General features: G+C 31.2%; 1 protein-coding gene across 1 annotated transcript; it reads right to left on the bottom strand.

Moving 5' to 3' along the window:
* Window positions 1-47: 47 nt before the first annotated feature.
* LOC148310942 (uncharacterized) lies at window positions 48-18227 on the bottom strand. The gene is made up of 11 exons (XM_088257547.1): window positions 18122-18227; window positions 16839-17014; window positions 15681-15897; window positions 14575-14764; window positions 13903-14119; window positions 12860-13019; window positions 4231-4409; window positions 3128-3344; window positions 2428-2617; window positions 1182-1398; window positions 48-369 (listed from the first exon to the last, which is right to left on the bottom strand). Exons 1-11 carry the CDS (start codon window positions 18127-18129, stop codon window positions 209-211), a joined length of 1932 nt encoding a protein of 643 aa, XP_088113673.1. The 5' UTR covers window positions 18130-18227; the 3' UTR covers window positions 48-208.
* Between the last annotated feature and the right edge of the window lie 68 nt (window positions 18228-18295).

The following is an 18295-nucleotide window of genomic DNA, read 5'->3' on the forward strand; positions in this document are numbered from 1 at the left end:
AGCTCATGTGAGTTGAATAAGTGATTTGAATAAATAAAATACAACGGGGTAAAAAAAGTTTTTTTATTTACAATTGAATTTGAATGGGAAGATGGAAAGAATCCAAGGATGTAAATATACGATGGATAGTTAGAGTTGCATGGAAATATATATTTATTGCTTAGAGATGTAAGAGAGGGTACATTTTTCGGGTCAATATTATTGTAACTTAGTCAATATCTAGTTTGCGGAAACTTCCTCTCAATCCTAAAAGATCATCCACCATTGTTTCCGATTGTCCAAACCTCTTGCTTTCGTCAGTTTTATGCATTGTTGATTCAATAAACCATTCTCTGCACTCGGGCATCATCATTACTTTTATCATATTATCTATAAAAATAAACATAAAAATATTACTTATGCAAGAATTACAAAAAAGAGTATTTGAAAAAATGTCAGCCATCATTAAAAAAAGGATTATCCTATGTGGAAGCGGCATAATGGTTGTTTTTTTAGTATTACACAAAGTGAACGATGAATTATTATTATCATTGTATTTTTTAATTTTTTAATTTATTTGTATACATTTATTTAAATCACAATTTATATATTTTAAGATTTTTTTTTTTGCAGAGACCCACCAAGCCATTTTGTGTGTCTTGTCGGTGGAGTTATTTTTTAATACATTTTTTATTGTTTTTAACGATTTTAACCTAATATGGATACAACAAAGAGAAAAAAATTAAGAATATAAATATTTTACAATTTTCAAAAAATTAACTCTTGATCATTTACCCATTCCTTTATTTTGCGTTTGTTCCATATTTTATTTTGACCTCTAACATCCGTCGGTAACAAATTAAAAATGTTCGGAACGAAATATTGCAGTGTTCGACTCCCATGTTTATTGTTGATTCTTGGGACTATCAAACCTTCGTTGTGTGTAAATCGTGTATCATGGTTGTGTACTAAAGTATTTCGATATTTTTGTCTAGTTTGTTGTTCAACGATGATACTCATCCACAATATTCCACGTACCGGCAGTAATTTTAAATGTTTAAATATCAAGATTGGATTGTCCCTTTGATTATATATAGGGAGAGTGTCATGTTACCAAACCACGAAGTTAAGATTTTCTTTTGATTTGCAAAATATAAATGTGTATAAGGTAAGTAGAACGTGAATGTACTGTGGTATTTTACCTGTTAACTGAACGGTGGTTTTTGGGTAGTTTCCTCCCATATCAATTGGAACATTATCTTTTGAAACATATTTGAAAACTTCGTCCATGTTTTTGTGGATAAACAACCTTTCAGCAACCTTCTTCTTCAATGCTGACTTCAAGGCAACCAACAGGAACTCAGCATATGGCGGGAGGTTGACGATGTGGAAAGCTTTTATCCTGGACCCATAGCAGCGCTGAAAAGTATTATTTATAAGTTGCATTTAAAAAAAGTTATCCTTAAGTTGACATGATAGTATCTTTGCAAAATGATTTATGTTTTTTTATTTAGGATTTTTTTTAATAAGTATTAATTAATATTTTCTATTAACCATTTTAAATTTTCAATATCCTTTCGTTGTTATGATGTTTTTTTGTAATATTTAAAGAATCCAAAAATTATTTTTTCAGTAAATGTATCACATCATCAAACCCTTATCTGCACCCGATGGTGCATAGGGTACTGCATCATATAAACGCGATGTTATTTTGATCGTTAACATATGAAAGAAAGGTGATCAGCCCTCCGCTTCATGTACTAGTTCAGGGTAATATTGTATAAATATTAGAGTGTAAAAATCGCTTATATTTATTTACCCCCCCCCTGAGAATCGAACCTGAGACCTCTAGAACAGTAGCCAAGCGTGATAATAGTATCGAATTGCAATTTGTTTAAAATTGCATTGTTTTAAGCAACTAAACTTTTAATCGCCAGCAAGTATGTCCTTAAGTTTCCAAATTGATTTTTGAATATCAAAGTAATCTAAGCAATCAAAAATTGGCTTGATTTTTTTACATATTTAAATGGGCTTCCTACGGATGAATGAATAAAAGATTTAAAAATACTGAAAATATACAAGAATATTTAATAAGCCTATTTTACAAGAAAAATAAAGAAAGAAAAAATATTCCTTTTTATATTAATTTAAGTACAGTAAATAAAGATTATGTGGAACTTCTGTGTGTGATGTCTGTTTTTATGAGAGGCACAGCGTTACTAGAATAAGTTATTTTATGAGTTAATACAAATATGTACTTAATAAATTAAAATGTTGTAATATTTGTGAAAATATTTTCAATAAATATTATTTTCCTTTTTGTGACAATGTCAATATTTCTATAATGCGTAATTAAAAATTTAAAATACTCGTTTGTGTTTTCCTTGTCTGAACTGTTGATGAAAGGGTGGAACTGAAGAAAAGAAGATGACAGTTTTATTAACCCACCTCTATTAAGAACATTGTTTTCTTCAACATGGCTGGAGATATCTTGACAACATGACCAAGCTTTAAATTGCTGAGATCCCAAATAAGGATATCATCTACCACGACCTCCATTGACAGCCTCAAGTCAGCCACCATGAAGGAAGCAGTGAACACGTGGAAAGGATGATAGCCTTCCGGTTCTGCGAGGATCCTGCGAAATTCAAAATCTGTGTTAATTTTAAAAATGAATTTGGATAATTTACACAGCACCATTTTAGTAAAATACTACCTAAAGGGCGCTTCACTGTGAATGAATTTGGAAAAAGGAGATGGTGTAAAAATTTAGCAAACAAACGTATTTTTAGTTTTTTTTAAGATCATCTCACTCTCACTATTTTTAACCACTAGTGGAAGAGCATTCCATGCCATAGGTCCTGCAACAGCATGCTCAAAGCATGATCGAAGCGTGAGACTTCTATCAAAGAATTATTCTGGAATTCACAACTCTGATAAATACACTGGATCCATATTATGTATTGATTTATCCATAAGTAGACATAAGTTTAGATTTTCGCGCAACTAATGGAAAATCACAAAGTTAGTGCTTAAAATATAAATTATAAAATGTTCCCATTATATATCATACAAACAAAAAATCTAGATTGTAAGAAATAGTGGTATTTACCAAGTAAAACATTAATTAAAAATAAATTAAAAATACCTGACAATTTGAAGTCTTCTGTTATCAGAAGTAAGTTTTGGAATAATCACCCATTGGAAGGCTTTGAGGGCCTCCATTATTTCTTTGCTCCATGGGTCCCTATGGGAAAAGAACTCTGGCATCGCATTTCTTGCGGTGTACAAGTTGTCCATCTTTTTTTTCGTTTTTTCAATGCTCAGTTTGTTGACGGAAAGCATCCGTTCAATTGTTCTGGTATCTGTAAATATATTTAAACAAGTAATATTCAATCCATTTAAATATTTTTTATCGTTATATTAACTATATGGTTATCAATATTAATATTATTTTTATTATTTTTTGATATCTCAACACAGATGAAGAAGAATTTGGAAGTCTGGGCATTATTTACAGGGCTTACGACTGTCCTATGCTGGTTTGAGTGATCACTTTACACATGTCTTAAATTCACCAATTCTACCCATTCTTGACGACCACTCTATAGGAATGATCCAATTTCGAAACATTGTGCTTGAATCGCTAAAACTTCGCTAGGGTCATCTATTGTGAGATGAAAGAAGCATTTTATTAAGCAGAAACTCTTATAATTGTATGTGAAGTCCGAATCCTGTATTATAATCACATACATGAGAAACCCAGAATGAGACTTCCATATTCTTCTTCATCTATGTTGAGATGTCAAAAAATAAAATGAGAGACGTCTAACATTCACCAATTCTATCCATGATTAACAACCACACTATTAAAATTCTTGGAACTTTAAGATACATTGATTAAACTCAAAATATAGTATTTGAATTCAATAGACTTCATGAGAGACATCTATGGTGGGATGAGGCAAGGTTTTTATTAAGCAGAAACTCTTTCATTTGTATGTGAGCTCCGAATCCTGGGTTCTATTCATATACTGGAGAAACGCTAGAAAATATCATTGACGACCGTCAAGACGTCGTAAGACGGTCGTAAGCCAGATAAATGCCCATACTTTCATATGCTTGTATCATCTTATCACCTATCTTCATCTATGTTGAGATCTCAAAAAACAATAAAAAGGTATGTCGTTTTATTAATTCAATTTAATTTAATTTAACCTTGGAGAGTTAAGAAAAGAGTGAAAAACATACCCATGTCTATTTTTGGCAGGTGAGGCTCTTTGTAGAACCATTCTTTGATACATTGCACACTGTCTGCCATCACCTTCTCGGAGTAATAATCCTCCACTTCCAAAATTTCAAGAAGTTTACTGTCGGAGACTCCGAAGATCATCTGCTGCCATTCTGGATTCGGTGGTAAGGTGGCCTTGCTGTATAAAAAATGATTTAAAACTACCTCTTAATTTTTTTACAAAAATTTTAATAATATTAGTATATTTATGTCTCACCGAGATTTTTATGTCTACCGGTTTCGAGACGTACCCGTCTCTTTGTCAGGACAATCACAACCACAGCATGCAAACAATACCACCCTTCACCACCATAGCAACATTTACACACTTAAAACTACAAAAAATGTTTAACACATGCAATTTTTGGTCGACCCGATGACCAACATGCACTTAAGTTTTCACTACAGACATGAGTTACGAGCCGAGGTTAAACATGCAATAAAATTGTCCTGACGGAGAGACGGGTACGTCTCGAAACCGGTAAACATAAAAATTTCGGTGAGTGGTTACATACTAATATTATTAATAGATTTATATTATCCACTGACACTTCGTGATGGAATTGCATTTTTAATATATTATTAGATTAAAACCAATATTTTTAGCTTTATCACTTTATTTTTATTTGACCAGCGACCGGGTTTCGTCGTCACCCAGTCTGATGATGTCGGTAACGACAAAACCCGGTCGCTGGTCAAATAAAAATTAGGTAAAAAGGCTAAAAATATTGGTTTTAATCTAATAATATATTAATATTATTAACATTTTTGTAAAAAAATAAATAAGTAAAAATGACTTACCACAAAGTAAATGCTTTAAGTATTATTTATATTGAAAATGATTTAAAAAATTTTACAGTACGCATTGAAAAAATTGTCTCTTAGTGTTATAACGTGTGCTGTATATCTTATATATATTTTAACTTTTGAGGAGTGAGAGTCTGCAGTTGATGAAAGCTAATGTTTATACAAGCTAATTTCTCAAAAAATCGCAGTTATAATTGTTTGTTTATTTATCTACATTTATTTAATCATTAATAAAATTACATGAAATAAAAAATGTTCACGACATGCAATCAAATGCAACATATTTACTCGTATCTTTATCGTCTATTTCAGATCTAAGCACTTTCGTTATCCATTTATGAATAGGTTTTTTTTATATTTATTATTTTTTTAAAATAATTTTATAATTTTAAATAAACTGAATGCAGTCGAAATGCGATCTCTCAGAAGAATGTGCGACAAAACGATGTATGATAGATGTGCGAATAATGAAATAAGGAAGGAATGCAAAGCTGAGATAAGCATTATCGATAAAATTAAGAAAGGTGTGTTGAGATGGTTTGAACATGTAGAACGAATGAGTGAGGAAAGAACGGTAAAACAAATTTATGAGGCGAATGTAAGTGAAAAAAAGAGCAGAGGAAGACCGAGAAAAACGTGGCACGATCAGGTATGCCAAATACTTGAAAGTGGTCAGGTTAGGAGTCGTAACAATCGGCAGGTATGTATGAGGAGATGCATGAACATGGAAGAGGCGAAGAATGTTTGCAAAGACAGAGTGGTGTGGCGTTCTATTCTCTCTGCCTACCCCTGCGGGGAAGCGGCGTGATGGTTAGTTAGTTAGTTATAATTTATTGATGATGGGAGCAGGTTGTACAACTATATTGCATTATAATTCTTTTACAACATTTTGAGTGTGTCCAAATACTTGTTACTAATACTTCAATAGATGTCTCTAGTGAAGTTTTAGTGATTCATGAACAAGGTTTCTAAATTGGTTCATATATATAGAACTTCCAAGAATTTGAGTAGTGTGGTTGTCAATAATGGGTAGAATTGGTGAATGTTACACGTGTGTAAAGTGATCACTCAAACCAGCCTATGACGGTCGTAAGCCCCGTAAATGCCCAGACTTCCATATTCTTCTTCATCTTTGATGAGATGTCAAAAAATAATATAATTCTTTTGATTAAAAAAGGTATGTGTTTTGTTTGATGTGTTTCTGTTATTTGGATCTAGTAGTTCTATGTACAGTACCATAAAGTGTGTTAATTGTGACTTGTGTGCTTTACTGTGAGGTGTTCAATTGTGCTATGTGAGAGTAATTCTTAAATGTATATGTAAGGATTTTTTAAACATATACAGATGTATGTAGTTGACTGTCATAAGTTGTGATTCGTTGAATATTTTCTCTCGAAGTCCGTCTCAGAACTTTAAGTATGCTTTAAATAATTAACTTAATCAATAATTAAAATAAACATAAAATTTTTTTACGTATTAATTATTTAAATGAATTATTTTATATTATTTTTTGACATCTCATCAAAGATAAAGAAGAATATGGAATTTATTTATTGACTTGGCGTTTAATTTGTAGAACTCCATTTTAATTTATGTATTAATTTTAAATCAAACACAGATTTTTTGAGTCTACTAAGTTGTATTTTATTAACAAAAAACACATAAAAAATTATATTGTGACAATTGTTTCGCCTTGTTAGGGCATTATCAAACGAATGTGAAGATCAAATGGACTACGGTCCTTATGTGTCCAGTTTTAACATGTGCAGTAATAATTTATGGGAGACAACAGTCGCTAATGGGGGATGTAGGTATGTACCCTTATATTTGTTTTCTGGGAAGGGAAGAATTTATTGACATGGCCATATTTTAGAGATTTTAATACAATTGTTGGTAATATTATTTTTAAGAATTTTTAAGAATATGGAAGTCTGGGCATTTACGGGGCTGACGACCGTCATCGGCTGGTTTAAGTGATTACTTTACTCACGTGTAACATTCACCAATTCTACCCATTATTGACAACCACACTACTCAAATTCTTGGAAATTCTATATATATGAATCAATTTAGAAACCTTGTTCTTGAATCACTAGAACTTCACTAGAGACATCTATTGGTGAGATGTAAGGAAGCTTTTTATTAAGCAGCCCCGTAAATGCCCAGACTTCCATATTCTTCTTCATCTTTGATGAGATGTCAAAAAATAATATGAAAATAACTCCTGTAATTGGAGATAATCCAGATTTTGTGAACAAGTATTTGGACACACTCAAAATGTTGTGAATTATTTTACACTCTTCACTCTTTACCATCTACTTTTACTAGTTTAATTAAGACTTATGTCTCATTAATTGATTCGGCAGTCACTTTGTGGTAAAATCTATCAATCATTAACTTATATTTTACTGAGTAAATACCACTATTTCTTAAAATCTATAATGGCACGTGTTTCGATGCAATTCATCATATATATTAATACACCCACAATTAACAATATGACAATGACCAAAGCCTCCTCCCCATTGTCTATGTTCCCACTGATATTTTTTTTAAATAAAATAAATAAACAAAAATAAGAAACAGCTCCTACACCCTATTCAATCTACAACGTCACAAGGACCCAACTCAAAAATTTGGAATTAGATTCACATACGGTTTGAAAATGATGCGGAATGCATCGAAACACGTGTCACAATAGATTTTAAGAAATAGTGGTATTAACTAAGTAAAACTTAAATTAAGAAAGACCTATGTCATTCGTAATACAGTAATTTTTTTTTTAATAAAAAATAATAAAATAATAAAACCCTTATCCGCACCCCAATGGTGCATAGGGCACTGCGTCATATAAACGCAGTGTTATATTGATCGTTTACACATGAAGGAAAGGTGATCAGCCCTCCGCTTCAGGTACCAGTCCAGGGTAATATTGAATAAATATGGCAGTGAAAAAATCACTTATATTTATTTTACCCCCCTTGGGATTCGAACCCGGGACCTCCAGATCGGTAGCCGAGCGCGCTGTCCATTACACTACGGAGGTGGACAACGATTTTTTAATAAACATGTTTAAAATACAAAGTTTAGTTTCAGTTGCAGTTTGTGCATTCGTTGTTTGGAAGTGATGTTGAGTGTCACAATATAATATATGCTTAAAAGTACAAACAGGTTTATGCCTGATTTCACATTCTTGAAACTCGGGTTAAAACCATCTTGATATTTGGAGATCCATGACTCGTTTCGACCCTGACACTAATTCCCGTTTTATAAAGTACATATAAAGAAGCCGTTCAAAATGGAACTCCACGCAGAAGGAGCATGAATATCATTTTAATAATAAATAAAAATTAAAACCCTTATCCGCACCCCAATGGTGCATAGGGCACTGCGTCATATAAACGCAGTGTTGTCTTGATCGTTTTACACATGAAGGAAAGGTGATCAGCCCTCCACTTTAGGTACCAGTCTAGGGTAATATTGAATAAATATTACAGTGAAAAAATCACTTTTATTTATTTTACCCCCCTTGGGAATCGAACCTGGGACCTCCAGAACGGTAACCGAGCGTGCTGACCATTACACTACGGAGGCGGACATCATTTTAGCGTTTTAATTTAAATTTCATTTGGTTAATACCACTATTTCTTAAAATCTACTATGACACGTGTTTCGATGCATTTTGCATCATTGACAAATATTGTGTGATTCGTAATGCTTTGAAAAACGTGTCCAAATGGATTTTAAGAAATAGTGGTTTTTCCCAAGTAAATATTTTATTAAAAAATAAAGATAATACTACAAAGTGAATGCCAAATCAATTAATGAAATTATTTTCCTGCTTGTATTTTAAAATCATGGCTCGTGATGTAAGTATTTGAAATTCCAAGTTGTTTTAATTTATTTCTATTGTAAACATATCTCTAGTTTAATTTAAGGAAAACCCTAAAAAGGTCATATTCTTTTTAGAACAGTACGAAACACTTTCATACATATGAATAAACTTTTCGAAGATTTACTATCCCGATCTAGACGGACTAGCTTCTGATATTATTTGGGAATCTAATGTTAAAAAATTAGTAACAATATTAAAACTAATATTTGATTAAAATGAAACTGTGTTTTAAAATCATTATAAATATTTAATAAAAAAGAATAATAAACCCTTATCCGCACCCCAATGGTGCAAAGGGCACTGCGTCATATAAACGCAGTGTTATCTTGATCGTTTACACATGAAGGAAAGGTGATCAGCCCTCCACTTCAGGTACCAGTCCAGGGTAATATTGAATAAATATTGCAGTGAAAAAATCACTTTTATTTATTTTACCCCCCTTGGGAATCGAACCCGGGACCTCCAGAACGGTAGCCGAGCGTGCTGACCATTACACTACGGAGGCGGACAAAATAATATTTACTTAATTATAATATCTACTGGTTTCGAAACCGGTAGACATTTTGATTAAATTATAATAAAATATTTATAGTGCTTTTAAAACAAAGTTACATTTGAATTATAAAATGGAAAATCACAGAGTTAGTGCTTCAAATACAAATTATATTTAAACTATTACTTAAAGACCTAGAATTGTTCAGCTTTATAATGTTCATCACTCCATTTAATCTTAACATTCGTTTGAAAATGCCACTAACTATTTTTTATGTGTTTTTTACAATAAAATACAATTAAGTAGAATCAAAACGGTGTTTGATTTAACATTTGATATATAAACTTTGTAACCTATGAATTAATTTTTAAATCAAACACAATTTTTTTTAGTCTACTAAGTTGTATTTTATTAAAAAAAACATATACAAATTAATATTGTGACAGTTGTTTCGCCTAGTAATGGCATTTTCAATCGAATGTCATTCGTTTGAAAAGGCAATAACTAGTCAAAATATTAATTAAAACGTGTTTTTTTATATTAAAATACAACTTAGAAGACTCAAAAATCTGTGTTTAATAAAAAAAAAATAAAACATAAATTAAAATCGAGTTCTACAAATTAAACGCCAAACAATAAATAAATAACTTTGCAACTGTTCAAAATAAAATATTTGCTTATGCGCTTGTTACTTACGAAGTCATTTTTTCACTAAAAGCCACAGTTATTATAATGAATTTTACACATCCAATACACAGGAGTTCTTATAAAACACTATCATTGCTTGGATTCGAAATGTCCGAACTACTTATATAAAGGACAAGACCAGTTTCGAACATTCAAGATTCAAGAATCAAACCGGTTTAAAAATACAGGGAAAAATAACAACAAAATGTTGTGTTAAAAAATAAATTTAATATTTTAATTATTTTTTTATTTACACTTCATAAAACAAATAAGTACATTGACGGACTTATTCCTGAAAAGCAATATCTTCCAACCAACCAAGAACAGACTTGAGATATTTTCAAAACGTTTAATACCTTATATAGCTGTTAGCAATCAGAGGGTAGATAATACTTGAACATTAAAAAAACGTAAATTGCAAATTGATGATAATAAGGAAGGCAAAGGAAAAAAGGAGTTTGGGAAAGAGGTAGAGGGAAAAACTAAGGGATGAGCTTTGATGGACAGTTAAGATTTTAATGATTGAAAGTAATAATGTCTCAGACGTTTCTTAAAAGTTATAAAAAAGGGTGCATTTTTTATAAGGAGAGGTAAAGGAGAGGTAATTTTACACATATTTACAACATTTTGAGTGTGTCCAGTACTCAAAATGATTAAAAGAAATTAACTGATTATATTATAAGCTATTGTAATATAATAAAAAAAGCATATATTTTCAGGCGTTTTCAAGTAGGTGAATGTAATCCAGGATTCAGACCACACTTACAAATTAAAGAGTTTCTGATTTTAAAAGCTTTCCTCATAGCACCATAGATGTCCCTTGTGAACTCTTGCATACTGTGTTACGAGTTTGATCAATATATCTGGAAGTTCCATGAATTTTAGTAGTGTGGTTGTAAATCATGGATAGAATCGGTAAATGTTACACGTGTGTAAAGTGATCGCTTATACTAGCCAATGACGGTCATAGACCTTGTGACTACCCAGACCCATATTATTTCATTATCGTTACGTTGAAATGTCAAAAAACAACTCCCAATTTGAGATAATCCAGATTTGTGAATAAGTATTTGGACACACTCAAAATGTTGTTAGTAAATTTAATATTATATATGTACATATGATAGGTTATTTCTTCTTCGCAAGTAGTGTCGGGTCCCCAGGCGTTGACTTTCATTTGTGAGAAAGTGTCCCTATTTTGGGCAGTTCGAAACACCTCCTCGACGTTCTGTACTCCTGCCCGCTCGTGTATATTATGGATCAAGGAGATCCACCTTCTTCCGACACCTCTTTAACCCTCGATCTTACCCTTGACGATCAGTTGCAGTAGTTTGTACCTTTCTCTTCTGAGTATATGTCCAAAAAGGACCCTTTAATATTCGATATCAGTTCACTCTGGCGATTCGGAGAAGTCTTGCATTGCCTACCATGTCTTCCAGGGTATCCGAAGTATTCTTTGATGCATCCACATGCCTCCAGCCGGCTCATACAACTCATTTTAAGAGTCCACATTTTGAGTGTTTCCAAATACGTGTTCACAAATCTGGATTTTCTACAATTATAGGAGTTATTTTTCATATGAGTTTTTGACGTCTCATCAAAGATAAAAAAGAATACAAAAGACTGGGCATCTACAGGGCTGAAGACCGTCCAAGGTCTTCATAGACCGTCATAGGTCTTTATAGACCGTCATTGGTCTTTATAGACCATCATAGGTCTTCATAGACCTATGACTGTCGTCAGCCCCGTAAATGCCCGGAGTTCCATATTTTTCTTTATCTTTGATGAGATATCCAAAAATAATATGAAAACTTACCTTACCAACTAGCGTTCAGTGATAGAATTACTCGTTTAACATAAATAGTTTTGGTGAAATATTTTTTTTAAATGTTGGTACTATTTTTCAAAAACCCAAAAGATACAGAAGAGAAATAACAATATTCGTTTCAGAATAATTTATTTCACATAATTTAATTAAGTTCTTCTTCGTGAGGTTATTATCTGTGTATGGGTCGCTGTTGTGTTTCTTTATTTATTTAGTCGGGTTGTGGTCCCGTGGTTAGTGTCAGATATTCTTAAGTCAGAGTTTCTCGGTTCGAACCCACTCTACCACGATTTGATATTTATTTCTAATAATGCACTGCTTATTTATTTAAAAAAAAATTATTGTGTTGTATAAAATCTATTGTAGGATAGAGAAGATTATTTTTGACATCTCATCAAAGATGAAGAAGAATATGGAATCTGGGAATTTACAGGGCTGACGACCCTCATAGGCTGGTTTAAGTGATCATTTTACACACGTGGTTCCACCCGTAAATGCCCAGACTTCCATATTTTTCTTCATCTTTGATGAGATGTCAAAAAAATATGAAAAATAACTCCTTTAATTGGAGATAATCCAGATTTGGAACAAGTATTTGGACACACTCAAATTGTTGTAAGATTATTGTTAGCGATGATTTTTATTTGTGTATTCTTAATTGTTGTTGCATATTTTTTATTATATTGTTAAAGGCATTAGCCGTAAATAAATAAAAAATCCTGAATTGTGAACAAGTATTTGGACTCACTCATTTTTTTGTTTTATATATTTTTTTATTGAATGTTATGTTTGCTTGTTTTATCCGTCTATTTCTGATTTTGATCAATCATCCATCATAATTTTGAAGTGAGTTTAATACTATCGGGACAAATCATACAGTCTCAATCAATATCCAGCTTCCTGAAGCTTCCTCTAAGTCCTATAAGATCGTCCACTATAGTTTCCGAATGTCCAATCCGTTTAGTCTCATCGACGAACTGCGTCATAGTGTCAAGGTACCACTCGCGACACTCTGGGAGTTTCATCACGTTGATAACATTATCTAGAAAAAATGGTATGATTTGTTGAAAATAATTGTAAAAAATAATACTTTTTTTACGATCTAAGTCCGTGTCACAAAAAATTGGCATCGTGTTGTGAAAATTTCTCGGTATTGCATGCAAAATAAGATTAAAGATAATTTATTTAGCAAACACAAATACACTATTATATAGGTCTGGTAAAAGTCTACGAGATAGAATAAGGAACAACAAGATAAGGAGCTGGGGACGGCAACGAAGGAGACAATCATATGCATATGTGAAGAAAATGGAACAATCCAGACTCCCCCACATTGCGCTGTACGGCCAAAACTAAGGCAGACGACTCCCGGAAAGACCACCAGAGGTAGATTGACAGCTAGGAATTGACATCACAGGAGGTTAATCCTTAAAAACAGGCCACAAAGCCTACACCAAGCAGAAAAAGAAACTTTCCTGTTTATTTTTTATTCTTAAATGATTTTGTAATTCCAAAATGTAATACTAAACAATTTTAACAAGCATCACATTCAAGGAATTAAATACTTCAATAAACACCGTAAAGAAATTAAAAAAATAGAAGATATAAAAATTCTTAAGAAAAAAATTAATTTCGTTAATTGATTCGGCAGTCACTTTGTGGTAAAATCTGTCCATTTTTAATTAATGTTTTACTCAGAAATAGCTTCACATATGGTGTTTGAAAATGATGCGGAATGCATTGAAACACGTGTCACAGTAGATTATAAGAAATAATGGTATTTACTAAGTAAAACATTAATTTATATAAAATTAATGCCCATTACATGTTAATCTTTTCCCTCATAAAAAAGGTCACGAGGCCTGCACCAAGAAGAAAAAGAAGAAAAAGAAGAAGATAAACTCTAATCAATACAATTCACCAACCTGAAAGCTCGACGGAGGTTTTTGGAAAATCTCCCCCCATGTCTTTTGGGATGTACTCTTTGGAAAGATGTTTGTATAGATCGTCCCAGTTTTTGTGGATGAACATCCTTTCGGCAATCTTTTTATTTAAGGTTGATTTGATAGTTGTAGCCAAGAATTCACCAAACGGTGGAAGATTCAGCAAATGGAAGGCTTTTATGCTGGAATTGTAGAAGTCCTGAAATACGCAATCAAAAATATCTAGCTCTGAGTTTCAGCTTTCATAATTATTGCATAGTGCTATGTAAGGATTATTATTTTTAAACATAAAGTGTTTTTTTAGAGGTAAACAAATTCAAATTTCCCGCAAAATGTTGATGGTGGTACCGTGTGGCATGTTGCACCATCATGTTGAAACTACGTTCTGTCACAACAATGCCATTCAACTGAGGTACGAAAAAGTTAGTTATCATGGTGTATGGAATTTTCTCCGATTAGAAGTTATTTATTTATATAATTTATTTACATAAATGCCCAGACTTCCATATTCTTATTTACCTCTGTTGAGGTGTAAAAATAAAATTTCAGCTATCGTTCATAATTTTTTTTCTTAATTGCCCCCTCTGAACTTTCTGATATTTATATCTGATATATTTTAAAAATATCAAACAAACGTAATATAGGTTTTACAACCTGTATTAAAATGATGCATTTCTTCAACATTACTGGGTTGACTTTGAGGGCATGACCAATTTTGAAAGTGGTCAGATCCCAAACAAATATTTCGCCTTCCACGATATCCATCGCTTCCATTGTGTCCGCAATCATGAAGGCAGTGTTAAACATGTCCAATGGCTTGAATTCGTCAGGTTCACAAGTTAACCTGAAAAAAAGACAATTTGAATTGAAGAGGTTAACGAGAATAAACAATTTCGTTAATGGATTCGGCAGTCACTTTGTGGTAAAATCTATCCATTTTCAGTTAATGTTTTACTTAGTAAATACCACTACTATTTTTGGTATTTACTAAGTAAAACATTAATTAAAAAGGGAATAAACAAAACGAAATCTTATATAAAGAGTGATCTTTTGAATGTTTAACCCTGATACAACTCTTGTTACAAAATGAAATTATTTTTTGACATCTCAACATATGTAGATAAAGAAAAATAAGTCTGGGAACTCACATACAAAAAGAAAGAGTCTCTGCTTGATAAAAGCTTTCCTGATCCCAACATAGATGGATGTTGTGAACTTGCACTTACTGTATCACGAGTTTGATCAATATATCTATGTAGAACTTGCAAGAATTTGAGTAGTGTGACTGTCAATCATTGGTAGAATTGGTGAATGTTGCACGTGTGTAAAGTGATCATTAAAATCGGTTAGTGACGGTAGTAAGCCATGTAAATGCCCAGATTTCCATAGTCTTTTTCATCTACATTGAGATGTCAAAAAGTAATATAAAATGTAACTTATATCTTATACCCCAAATAAAAAATTAAAAATATCACTAAAATCAGGCGTTAAATTGTAAAAGAAAAACACTTTTTTTTTTGACTAACTAACTTTCTAACTAACCCTTGACTAATCCCCTCCCCCTTATTTACCTCTCTCCTTATTTAAAGAAAACATAATTATATATTATGTTTTAGTTTACATTTAGACTTGAAGATGGAAGCATAGCTTTTGAAACTAGTATATTGGTAAAAAAACAAGTATTTTCTCATACAATTTCATCATGCCTTACCAATATGAATGCCGAAACAATAAATAAACTGAGGCGTATTTCAAATTACCTGAAAATTTGAACTCTGAAGTCATCTGGTGTTACTTTGGGAATAATTATCCACTGAAAAGATTCCAAAGCATCGGATACATCTTTACTACAAGGGTCTCTATTACTGAAAAACTCAGGGAGTGCAGTTTTAATGGTGAATGATTTATCTAGCTTTGTTTTTGCTTTTTCAATGCTGAATTTGTTGTTCCATAGAAGTCTTTCCACAAATCTTGTATCTGTAAAATAACAATGAATATTATATTTAACATAATTTATTTATTCATTTAACACATGTATAACATTCGATATTTTATATATATATATATATATATATTATATATATATATATATATATATATATATATATATATATATATATATATATATATATATATATATATATATATATATATATATATATATATATATATATATAATATATGCATATATTATATATATATATATATATATATATATATATATATATATATATATATATATATATATATATATATATATATATATATATATATATATATATATATATATAAATATATGCATATGTGAAGAAAATGGAACAATCCAGACTCCCCCACATTGCACTGTACGGTCAAAACTAAGGCAGACGACTCCCGGACAGACCACCAGAGGTAGATTGACAGCTAGGAATCGATATCACAGGAAGCTTATCCTTAAAAACAGGCCACAAAGCCTACACCAAGCAGAAAAAGAAACTTTCCTGTTTATTTTTAATTGTTAAATGATTTTTTAATTCATAAATATAATACTAAACAGTTTTAACAAAACTTCAAATATAAAGGAATCAAATACTTCAATAAACACCGTAACGAAATTATATTTATACACCGTATATATATATATATATATATATATATATATATATATATATATATATATATATATATATATATATATATATATATATATATATATATATATATATAAATGTATAAATATGTTTTAGTATTAGTTTTGGTTTAAAAAAAAAACTTTTGTTGTTACTTTACTATTTGTGTTCCAGTCTTGTTAACCTTAATCCCATGTCCCAAAATGAGAAATAGAAATCACTCATCGGGAATATTATATGTTTATATGACTTATTTATGTAATATGTTTTGAAATAAATAAAAATAAAATAAGCAAAAAAGGAGCAAACCGAAATCCATTTTTGGCAAATGGGGCTGTTTGACGATCCAATCCTTAACGGCTTGAACGCTCTCCGCCAACATTCTCTCAGATATATTGTGAGCTTGTATTGCAGCGCAAAATTTACTCTCTGTGACCTCAAAGAGTAATTTTTGGCATTCTGGATTGTATGGAAAAGTCGGTTTCCTGTAAAAAAAATATTTATCTATAATTTCTCACCAATTTTGGTCAAGATATATATATATTTTTTTTAAATTTATTAGTCAGCGTATTCAGTAAAAATAGCCTTTAAAACTAAAACTAATAACATATACACTTAAAACTTCGAAATTATAATTTAGGTACAATGTAGTAATATTATATAAAATACTCAAAAATGATATCCAAGTCTACAAAACACTGACAAACCCACACTACTCTATGGCTCCGAATGTTAAACAATGTATACTCCCACTCTAGGCAACTAGAAACTGCTGAAATGCGAATGCTTAGATGGTCTGCTGGGGGTGTCCTTAAGAGACAAAATAAAGAGTTCACGCGTTTGTGGAAGCCTGGGTGTAACTGATATCAATAGTTAGGTAGAGGAAAGGCAATTAAGATGGTATGGGCACATAGGACGTTAAAAGTGATCATATTTTAAACCAGGCGATCGTCATTGATCTTCCTCGAAAGACATCTAGAAGATCAAACAAATTATGGATGCTACAGAAAGATAATTTGATACAAAGGCATGACCTAGGTGATTATATCATTAGAAGAACCTGCAATCTGAAGACGAGAAGAGCTGACTTTAACAGTCTACGATATGTTGAGATGGAGCCAGGAAGAAGAAGAAGATAGTGGTATTAAACAAAGGAATTTTGTTGAGTTTTAAAATATAAAATTAACAAACTGCTTCAAATATTTTATAAATTAATCTTAATTTTAACGACTATGAAACTAGTTTCTTACTTGATCTAGAAGCTTCAAAACCGGTGTAAATAATTATTATGGTATAATATGATACAAAGTGTTATTGATGTCATTTTTTTTTGAGATACAGAGTAGAAAATTAAAACGTGCATCAAATATTGATAATATATTATTGTTTTATTTTTTTTTTACATTTTGACAAACATGTTTTAATTTTCACCTGTTGGTGAAAACATCTGTTTGTTTTCGAAACTAGTCGTATGTAATGAAATAAAACTCATCAAGCGGTATTATACCAGTGTTTTATTTAAAAAAATCAACACCCTATTTCACAAAGTTAATAGCGAATCAATAACTAAGTTAACAAATATTTTTACTTACGATGTCATTTTAGATCCAAATTTTTAAACTTTAAATGCAAATGATTGTATTTATGATACAGAACTATGCAAATGTCAAGTGATCTGTTCAAGAAATCATGAATACTGGCAATGCGACACAAAATATAATGATGTAACAAATGTATACCTAATAAAAAAAAGAAAATGATCTTTG

Source organism: Brachycentrus maculatus, unplaced genomic scaffold, assembly GCF_059751285.1.
Source record: "Brachycentrus maculatus isolate JH-2025_06_01 unplaced genomic scaffold, ASM5975128v1 h1tg000082l, whole genome shotgun sequence".
Lineage (NCBI taxonomy): Eukaryota > Metazoa > Arthropoda > Insecta > Trichoptera > Brachycentridae > Brachycentrus > Brachycentrus maculatus.

What these genes read in the sequence shown, in the direction of transcription:
- LOC148310942 (XM_088257547.1), bottom strand. An exon ending in AATGCATCATTTTAATACAG is followed by an intron (nt 14,120 to 14,574) that starts GTTGTAAAACCT and finishes TGCGTATTTCAG; the next exon opens with GACTTCTACAATTCCAGCAT. An exon ending in AACCTCCGTCGAGCTTTCAG is followed by an intron (nt 13,020 to 13,902) that starts GTTGGTGAATTG and finishes CATTTTTTCTAG; the next exon opens with ATAATGTTATCAACGTGATG.